Source organism: Peromyscus eremicus, unplaced genomic scaffold (genome assembly GCF_949786415.1).
Source record: "Peromyscus eremicus unplaced genomic scaffold, PerEre_H2_v1 PerEre#2#chr22_unloc_1, whole genome shotgun sequence".
In the NCBI taxonomy this organism is placed as follows: Eukaryota; Metazoa; Chordata; class Mammalia; order Rodentia; family Cricetidae; genus Peromyscus; species Peromyscus eremicus.
This window is the reverse complement of record NW_026734286.1, coordinates 7,026,463-7,036,909: the sequence shown is the minus strand read 5'-3', so window position 1 is coordinate 7,036,909 and position 10,447 is coordinate 7,026,463. Positions and strand designations below refer to the sequence as shown.

Below are 10,447 nucleotides of genomic sequence, written 5' to 3'. Positions count from 1 at the left end.
CAGTCTATCCCGGGGTTCCCTTGGGTGTTCTGAGCAGGTGTCCTGCACAGTTCAGAGTGTCCCTGAGGCTGGGGACTACCTGGGATAGCAGTTGCCTCTGTTATCTGGGCCCTGACACAGTTTTGGGGACATGTGGGTGGTAACAGGGCCACCACCCTGCACTAGATCAGTCTCTGGGCCAGTGTCCCCTGTCTCTTTCTGTCCCTCTTTCTCTGTCTCTCTCTTTCTTGCTCCCCTCCTCTCCCACATCTGTCCTCTGCCTCACCCACCTCCCTGGGGTGTCCCCATCAGCAGGAAGTAAGGCCACACAGTGACTTCTCCCTTTTGGGGCCCTCCCCCTAACCCATCATCAAGGCCTTTCACACTCACACACCAGGCAGCTGCTGACAGAGCCGGGGATCCCTTCACCTTGCAGCTGTCTTCTGCTCCACACACTGGATGACAGAGCCCCACTGGGCAGGTCCTCACCCAGGGCCAGGCTCCCTCTGAGGTTCCTAGTCCTTTGCCCCTGTCCTCAACCCTAGAGAACAGATTCACAGGCATGTCCCAGCGGCTCCTCCTGTCACTCACCCTCTGGGCAAGCTGCTCCCCTGGTAATGCAGGGACAGGTAGGTGGGCACTCTGGGGATGGGGCACCTGGGCCATGGGGACCAACCCTTTATTTTCAGTCTCAGGTCACATCTGGAGTTGGGTGGGATCTCACACCTACCTATACCGGTGGGACCTGTTCCCATTCTGCTATAGGGATGGGGAAACTGAGACACAGAGGGGCAAAGCCTCATTTATCCAGGCAGAGGTACCTTTGAGCTTAGAGGTTTGTGGAGATAGACAGTTGACTCTCAGCAATGCCCAAGTTTCACCTTTGTGACTCAACTGTGGATCAGAAATGCTAGGCGATGCTGGGTATGATGGTGCACATCTGTCAGGCAGCCCTCAGGAGGTTAAGTTAGGAAGCTTAGGAGTTCAAGGTCATCCGCAGTTACATAGTGAGTTGAGGTCACCCTAGGCTACATGAGATCCTCCTTAAAAACATTTTAAAAAAGAAAAAGAAAGAGAAAGAAAAACACTTTTCTTATCTAGAAAATGGATCATTTGAGGCCCTGGGGGGTCGTAGTAGGTGTGGGAGCTCATGCTTCCATGCATGACAGAGACCCTCTAGGCTCCTGGAAGCTCATGCTCCTGTCTCTCCCGCCCTAGCTGCTCTGAGCCAGCCCAGGGTGCGATGCCTTGCCTCTCGGTACCCCGTGGCTGTGGACTGCTCCTGGACGCCGCTGGGGGCTCCCAACTCCACGATGGCCACGTCCTTCATCGCCACTTACAGGTCAGAGAATGGAGAGGGGCCAGGATGAAGTAGGGAACCAAGAGATTCCATTGTCCCGCTCCACTCAGAGTCAGAGGCATCCTGAGATCCACAGGGGCCTGTCTCCTAAATAACAGAACGAGTGTGGGGTGTCGATAACCTAAGGAGTTCTTCAGAATCCACACCCCCAGTATTCCCTGAGTGTGTCCAGATCCATAGTCAGCTGTGGGTGGACTGGGCCCGCATGAACACCCGGTGCCCTTCGTGACACCCACGGTACTTCCCACGCAGGCTAGGCGTGGCCGCCCAGCAGCAGAGCCGGCCCTGCCTACAGCCAAACCCCCAGGCCACTCGGTGCATCATCCCCCACGTGCACCTGTTCTCCATGGTGCCCCACATGTTAAATGTCATGGCAGTGCACCCCAGCAGAGGCCTCCTGGCCTTTGTGGCTGAGCAGATCAGTGAGTTCTGTCACTCACGCCATTCCCAGTCCCCACCATTCACCACGAGGGCCCCCCAGTCCTGCCAGTCCCCGCAGCCTCCCTCCTCAGGCTCTCTTCCAGCCTCACTTGCCTCCTGTTACTTCCCCACACCCCAGGCTCCATCCTTCACCAGGGGTTTGCATGGCTTTGTTAGTTGGCCTTCTTAGGTCTCTGATTGCAGGTCAGCTCATTGATGAAGCCCCCTGCACCCCCCAAAAAAGTATATTATTAAACACGAGTGACAATCACGGTTAAGAGAGGACAAAAGCCAGGGTGGAGCAGAGGGCTTTAATCCCAAAGGTAGGCAGATCTCTCAGAGTTCAAGGCCTTCGTGGTCTACAGAGCCAGTTTGAGGTAAGTCGGGGTCAAGAACCCCACGACCCTGTCACTACAAAGAGAGAGAGAGAGAGAGAGAGAGAGAGAGAGAGAGAGAGAACAATGAAGTTCAGGGAAAGGCTACACCACCCTCAAAGGGTTAAACATGGAGTCTCCACATGATCTGAAAACTCCACTCCCAGAAATAAAAATGTTCGCCGGCGGTGGTGGCGCATGTATTTAATCCAAGCACTCTGGAGGCAGAGGCAGGCGGATCTCTGTGAGTCTGAAGCCAGCCTGGTGTACAAAGCAAGTTCCAGGAAAGGCACAAAACTACACAGAGAAACCCTGTCTCGAAAAACCAAAAAAAAAAATTTTTAAAAATAAAAATGTTCATCCCTACAAATCCTTGGCAACCTTATTCACAGCATCCAGAAGGGGGCAGACCATGCCACAGGTCTTCCTGTGGATGGATGGACACACAATGTCCATCTGTCTACACTGGGGACATCACTCATCCCTGAAGAAGTGAGGAGGGACCTTGAGGACACAGTGCTCAGTGAGCAACCCAGACACAAACCACACAGCGTGGTCTCCAGGACAGGGGATCCAGAGACACAAGGAGATCTGTGGGTGCTGACGGCCAGCGAGGGGTAGGGAGATGGCTTATGGTGTAGACCTTGTGTTGGCATGAAGCAGTGTTCTAGAGGAGACAGAGAAATGTAATACTCTCTGAGGATGCACTGATGTCCTCCAGCACAGTCTTGGGTTATCAGAATGGTGTCTTGGAAAAGCCCTTCTGCTGTGGGATGTTCTGTATGGCAAATGTGTTGTTGATTGGTCAATAAATAAAACACTAATTGGCCATTGGCTAGGCAGGAAGTATAGGCGGGACAAGGAGGAGAATAAAGCTGAGAAGTGGAAGGCTGAGTCAGAGAGACACTGCCAGCCACCATGATGACAAACTGCATGTGAAGATGCCGGTAAGCCATGAGCCACGTGGCAAGGTATAGATTTATAGAAATGGATTAATTTAAGCTGTAAGAACAGTTAGCAAGAAGTCTGCCACGGCCATTCAGTTTGTAACCAATATAAGTCTTTGTGTTTACTTGCCTGGGTCTGAGTGGCTGTGGGACTGGCAGGTGAGAGAGATTTGCCCTGACTGTGGGCCAGGCAGGAAAACTCAAGCTACAACCTTCAGCCTATTAGGAACTTTCTCTCTGAAATTTTCTTTTTGTCTGTCATGACTTCCATCAGCAGTGACGATGGCAATTTAACAAATGCTTGCTCCTTGAGCAAATGGGTGAATGAATGAATGCATGACTGACATGAGTGCATAATGAATGCATGAATGAGTGAATGAACAAATGCATGGATACAGTGAATGAGTTAAGGACCTAATGAGTGAGGAAATGAATATCTGAATGGCTTAATGGTGCAATAAAGCATGAATGAATGAGTGTACAAATGGATAAGTGAAGAAACTAATGGATTCAGTGAATGAATCCATTACAATGAACGAGTTACTGAATCAGTGAATAGATCTACATGTGAACCAAGCAATACATAAATGTGTGTGTGAGCTGCTGACTAAGTTAAGGAATTAGTGAAGGGTTGAATGAACAAGCGAAGGAATGAACTGATGGTATGAATGGATGAGTAAATAAACAGAGCAAATACATGAATGATGTCCAAAGGCAAGCGAATGCATGAATGAATGAAGGCGGAAATCAGTGTGTGATGGATGAACCAGCTGAGCCACTCCTGACCCCACTTCCTGCTACCCACAGTCAAGCCTGATCTCTCCACCCCAGCCCTGCCTGCCCATGGCCTGGGAAGGCACACAGCAGGACAGAGTCTGCAGGTGCCCTGGCATCCCCCTGCCTCCTGGCTTTTTTCAGATATATTTGTGGTGGTATTGTGCTCCCCAAAATATTGTGCACCCTAATAAACTTATCTGGGATCAGAGAACAGAACAACTACTAGATATAGAGGCTAGAAAATAGTGGTACACATGCCTTTAATCCTAGCATTTCAGAGGCAGAGATCCGCCTGGATCTCTGTGAGTTCAAGGCCACACTGGAAACAGCCAGGCATGGTGACTCACACCTTTAATCCCAGGGAGTGAAGGCAGAAAGCAGAAAGGTATATAAAGGCATAAAGACCATAAAGGCTTTTAGGTGGTTAAACTTTCAGGCTTTCAAGAAGCAGTTCAGCTGAGATCCATTTGGATAAGGACTCAGAAGCTTACCAAGGTGAGGAAGCTGTGGCTTGTTCTGCTTCTCTGATCTTCCAGCATTCACCCCAATACCTGGCGTCAGGTTTGTTTTTATTAATAAGGCCCTTTAAAATTCATGCTACACATGTTCTCTCTCAAATACCGCATCTGGTATCATGGAGCCTCCCACTTCAACCAGGTGAGAGGGAGCTAGGAAAGGGTGAGACAGGATTCCCCTGGGCATCCTCAGGTCTCCACCTCCCGCCTCTCTGTGGCAGTGCTGATGTCACATGACTCTGCAGCTGCCTTGCATGAGTGCTGGGGTTTGGAAATCACAGCAGGCACTTTACCCAGGAAACAGGCTACCTAGCTCCCAGTGCATCGTGATCCTACCCACCACCACCTCCTCTCTCCTCCCAGATGGGACCCATTGAAGCCACGACCTTCATCCTGAGGGCCACACAGCCCCATGCCAAGTACTTGGTCCAGGTGTCAGCCCAGGACCTCATGGACTATGGGAAACCAAGTGACTGGAGCCTCCCCGGGCAAGTGGAGAGGATGCCCCAGAATCCCTGAAGAGGGACTGGATCCTTGATAGCAGAACTGATGTCATCTACTTCAAAGTGACTGGGTGGCCTGGCCTGGGTTCGAGTCCTGACTGCACCTGCTGGGATGGTTGGCAGCATTGAACAACTGACTTGACCTCTCTGGAAATCGATTTCCAAACCTGTGGAGACGGTATTTTTCCTTCCATCTGGGCCAGACTATGAGAACTGCAAATGTGATTTGATTAGAAATTTTAATTAAATAAGAATTATAATCCTAGTAGTGGGATAACACACTTTTAATCCAAGCACTTGGGAGAGCACGCGGGAAGCAGAGGCAGGTGGATCTCTATCAATTCAAGGGCAGTCTGGCCTACAGAGTGAGTTCCAGGACAGCCAAGGGTACACAGAGAACCCTGTCTGGAAAACAAAACAAAACAAAACAAAATTATTATCATTATGGGGCAGAGGGTGTTGGGAGACAGGTGGAGGGCAGAGTTCGAGATAGGACTTGTGTGTGCCTGGCTGTCCTAAACCAGGCTGGCCTCGAACTCACAGACATTCTCTCCTGTCTCTGCCTCCCGAGACATGGGATTAAAGACTTACGCTACAACCGCCAGACAAGAATTATTATTAAAATTGTCTTTTCTGAAACTTAAATATTTTCATTTTATTTTCAAAGATGTGCATGTGTCTACGGTGCACAGAAGAGGGCGACAGAGCCCTGAGCTGGAGTCACAGGAGCACGGTGTGGCAGCTGGGTTGGCGGCCCTTGTGCTGTTGAGCACTGAGCCACCTCTCCAGCCCTTTGTCCATCTTGTCCCCTGAGTGAGCGAGGTGGTGGGTTGTCTGTGTTGGAGCGCCCACGACCCTCAAACAAGACCTTTATGACGAAAAGAAGTTGATATGGCTCAAGGTTCAGGAGCCTTGGAAGGAATTCTACATGGTACAATGCCTAAAAGTAGAAGGATCAGGGAGCACACGGTGGGAGAAAGGGAGGGGATAAAGCAAGGTGTAAGGCCCGGGTTCCCATCACCGGCCATGCCACAGAAAAGAGGGAGGAGAGTTATCAGTAGGTGAATGCGGGGACACACACACACAACTGTTTACCCAACTGAGGGCCAAACAGGATGCAGACCAGCCTTGTCCAAATGAGGACAGAGGAAAAGAATGGTGGGAAGGTAAAGACCAGCATGGAGACCCTATCTCAAAAAGAATAAGAGGAGGAGGAGGAGTAAGAGGAGGAGGAGGAGGAGGAGGAGGAGGAGGAGGAGGAGGAGAAGGAGGACGAGTAGAGTTGTGGGAATGGCTCAAGAAGGAGCCCCTGCCTAGGTTCCCAGGTGAGGGGCTGTTGTTAAAGGCCATTGCTGAACCCATACAGACTTACTTGTCTGTTAACCATTTTAAAGGCAGGGCTGATAGGGTCTTTGAAAGATCAGCAGCTGTTGTGCCCTGTTCTTGTACAATCTGGATGGCTGCTGACTGTTCCTTATAATATCTTCTAATATTTTTCTCAGAAACATGTGTTAGTTTGTGGTTTGTTTCTGAGACTGGAAGAATGTTAATCTGGGTATTCTACTGTTGTAATGAATCACAGCCCTATAAATTCATAGCTATGTTAGCCACATACGCTTTTCATTTTCCTGTCTGTCTTTCTAACCCTATATATTTGACCCATCTTATGTTGTTTCACTTGAGATAATGTTCCAATCCCAAAAGCTGAACATTTACCTCCTGAAGAGGCCAATCTGGATACAAGATTCTGGTGCAATTATTGTTACATCCACACCTGTGTCTACAAGATCCTCAATAAGAACATCATTTATTCATATTTTTAATTTTTGGTCTTTGTTCATTTATAGAAGTTTGTCAAAAAATTCACTTTACGGTTTTTCCTGCAATTTTTGTTCTCTCTGCTGTAGCTCTTCTATCACCCCAAGCACTAGGATTTTTTACAATAAGCATTTGGATATTTAATTGCTCTAGGAGGGGTTTTCTTCTACAATGGCAGGAAAGGACTGAACTGAATTTGCCATGTGGGCCTGCAAGAGGCCAGTCAAGAGGACCATCAGGGAATTTCCCAATGGCAAAGGCAAAGGATGACCTTCTCTGTCCCTTATTGATCTACATCATGAGTCCACTGTTTGCCTTTACCACACCTTCTGCATAATCCAGAAGGGAGGGGCGTTCTGCTGCCATTGTTCCTTGAAGAAACATTTCTAGGAATGCCGTTTACAGTCCCTTTTTAGGTGACCTTGTTACCATAATTAAAGTATCTGACATTTTTCTTCAGTCCTCAGGAAATCACCTCTCCTGTACAAGTATCATCATCATGAGATTCAATATTAATTGTATCTCTGATCTATTATTCCAAGGGTACTGATCTTGCCTTTAATGGCCTAATTATCCTTTTGCATGCTGCATTGGCATTTTTAAAAGCCAGAGATTCAATTATTATCTGTCTAGCTTCTGAATTTGGTATCATTCTATTTACTGCTGAAGACAGCCTTTGTAAGAAATCTGTGAAGGTTTCTTTTGGGCCCTGTATAACTCTCGTAAATGACTCAATTTCTTTCCTGCTTCTTCAAGTCTGTTCCAAGCACTCAGGGCTGCCATTCAGCAGAAAATTAGGGTGTGGTCATCATATAAAGATTGTCTTTTTATTATCACCATAATCACTGTGGTGAGCCACAAGGAAATGATACAGGGAGTCCAGCTGTATATGATAAGTATATACTTTGACCAACCCATGGTCCATCAAATGGGAAGTCATTTATCAAGGAATATTTAGTGTTATACAGCTTCAATATTCAGCTGCATCTTGATATGAATTCCTTGTGCTCATAATTCTCAAACCTGTGTGTGTGGAACTCCGTCTCAGGCATATGTGCTCAAAGTACTTGGATAAAGTCACATAGGTACAACTTTCTACCTGAGCTGCTGACTCCCTTTTTTTGCAATTGAATTGGGTATCTGCCTTTTGCAAATATTTCCTTTGAGCCACATCCAAAAATAGGGCCAGCCCCAAACAAAGCATTGAAAGGCAAGCAAAGAACAGAATGGCTACCAGACCACCTGCTAGGTGCCTGAAGCCCCTGAACTAAGGTAAAATGTCCATTCAGAGGCAACCTGGATCCTAGATGTATAGCTTTGTTTCTTGTGCAAATGAGGCTCAGATTATCCCCTTCCTTCAGGCCTAGGGGCATGGCAGCCAGATTGAGGACAATAAGGCTTTTTGCATAACCAGGTGCAGTAAGGACTGGAGCAGAATTCTACAGGCAGACACAGAAGAGAGGAATAGAGATTCTGTAGAGGGTAAAGCAGATCTCTTGTAGAGTTTATCAGGGTCAGGGGTAAGGACAAAGGATGGACAGAGGGAAGTTGAAGGAACAGAGGACAAAGATGAAACCAAAAGCATAAGGGCTTAGTTATTACCAGGGTTATGAGGAGACAGAAAAGATAGGGACATAGAGGAACCGAGACTCAGGACAGAACTGAAGCTGTATAGATAGAGTTTTGTCATAAACAGACAAAAAAGCATAGTGTACATAGATTCCTTTCCCTCGGATTCCCCACACCCAACACAGCATCTTCCCCTCTGGAAAGAGACTCTGCCAGGAATTATCTGACAGCTGGAACTTGGGAAAATTCCATTAATCACCTTCTCCAAGTAGTTGATCTTGGGAAATTTCAAAACCACTAGCCCTACATCATTGTTCTATAGTCTTAGCCTCCTCTTTCCACCAGGTGCTCCATTGTAACTGTGGCCCAGCCTCTAGGACAGCTGTAACCAAATCTTTCTAGTCCTGAGAGAATAATTCTATTACAAGGAGGCCAAGAGTTTAACATCTGCTTTAAAAGTGGAGAATGTATACAATATGAGACTATAGCTTCTTTAAATCTCCTCAAATCTAACATTTCCACTGGAGTCCAGTTAGCTCATACACAGCCTTGAGCATTTGGCAGTTCCTGTAAGGGTACTGGATAGATTAAGGTTGATTGTTTGAAAACCAGATGTTTCTCTGTAATCGTATAATTCAATGTTGAGATAGGTTCACATTTAAATTCTTCTGTCTGGGTCTGAATTTTTCTATGACTGTTTTAACAAGTTTTTCTAAAACCTTTATCTTGGCACTCAAATTAAACAACCTTTTTAATGCTAAAATAAAAATGACCCAACAAATAATATTCATAATTGACATTATGTAAAACCCATCAACATTAATTATCCTCATGTAAATTCTTCTATTTTCAGACTGCCTAATGTGTTGTCAGAAACCAAATACCCCCCATTGTAAATATGTTTCCCATATTTTAAATGTGGATAAATTTCTCTTTTAACTAATTTCTCCCTTTAGGATATTTTAATTGACTCACCAAGTTTTCTGAGTTCATAGAACAGTAGACATTCGAGGGAGTTTCAAGGCAGCTTACTTAGTCTTGTAGCAATTGGAGATGGGTATCCAGAGAGAGGCCACCACCCACCAGGAGAGAAGCCAAGGAGACTCGGCTGTATGTAGCTAAGGACTGAGCCAGGGGGCCTTCAAGGGCATAAGCAGCTTATTAATGAATTTGTGCCATGAACATTGGGCACCAATTGTAAGACAAATGGCTAAATAGTTTTATTTAAAAAAAAAAAAAAAGAGCCATTTTTAGGTCAAAAACCAAGAGATTAGGGAAGCAGAAAGAAGCTGGCCATGTTCTTACCACTAGAAATCTCAGCCAAAGAGAGAGCCATACTTCCTGTATGTGTGCCTGCCATCTCACTCCCTCTATCAATCCAGCTACATCACTTCTTGTCTGTCTGTATAAACCTCCAGACCTCTATGGTTAACTAGTGTTGGAATTTAAAGTAATGTGCAGCCATGCCTGGCTCTGTTTCCAATGTGGCCTTGAACTCATAGAGACCCAGATGAATCTCTGCCTCCTGAATGCTAGGATTAGAGGCATGTGCTACCATTGCCTGACCTCTTGGTTTAATATACTGACTGGCTTTTTCCTCTGATTTTCAGATAAGCTGTATGGGTTGCACAAATAAAGTATCTCCACAAGATTCGCAGGACATTTCAAACCCCAAGATATTAGATACTGGGCCTTGTTCCATCCTTCCATGCTGAACTGGTAGCATTCCATGTCAAGGAAGATTCTGGATTCCAACCCTACCCCAGGAACATTCTGATCTTGTCATGTACCTCTGGCTACTAGCTGTGTGTCTCCAGACACATAGTTAGGCCTTTCTGTGCTCTGGCTTGCTCACTCACTAGTCCAGCCCTGTTCTCTAGTTACTTAAGCAGCCAAGACCAAGGGGCAGGATTCAAGGGCTACAGTGTGAGTTCTAGGACAGCCTAGGCAACTGAGACAGACTCTGTCTCAAAACACACACACAGTTGTAGCTTGAGTTTTCCTGCCTGGCCCACAGTCAGGACAAATCTCTCTCACCTGCCCTCAGACCCGACCAAGTAAACACAGAGACTTATATTGCTTTCAAACTGTATGGCCGTGGCAGGCTTCTTGCTAATTGTTCTTATAGCTTAAATTAATCCATTTCCATTAATCTATACCTTGCCACATGGCTCGTGGCTTACCG

General features: G+C 46.7%; 1 protein-coding gene across 1 annotated transcript; it reads left to right on the top strand.

The window, feature by feature from the left end:
* Positions 1-541: 541 nt before the first annotated feature.
* On the top strand, positions 542-4,891 carry LOC131900834 (interleukin-27 subunit beta-like). The gene is made up of 6 exons (XM_059252170.1): positions 542-608; positions 1,198-1,321; positions 1,592-1,761; positions 3,888-3,998; positions 4,459-4,514; positions 4,736-4,891. The coding sequence occupies exons 1-6, from the start codon at positions 542-544 to the stop codon at positions 4,889-4,891; spliced, it is 684 nt and encodes a 227-aa protein (XP_059108153.1).
* Positions 4,892-10,447: the final 5,556 nt, after the last annotated feature.

What these genes read in the sequence shown, in the direction of transcription:
- LOC131900834 (XM_059252170.1), top strand. Translation starts at nt 542, where the DNA reads ATGTCCCAGCGGCTCCTCCTGTCACTCACCCTCTGGGCAAGCTGCTCC. An exon ending in CCCTGGTAATGCAGGGACAG is followed by an intron (nt 609 to 1,197) that starts GTAGGTGGGCAC and finishes CTCCCGCCCTAG; the next exon opens with CTGCTCTGAGCCAGCCCAGG. An exon ending in CTTTGTGGCTGAGCAGATCA is followed by an intron (nt 1,762 to 3,887) that starts GTGAGTTCTGTC and finishes TGCTACCCACAG; the next exon opens with TCAAGCCTGATCTCTCCACC.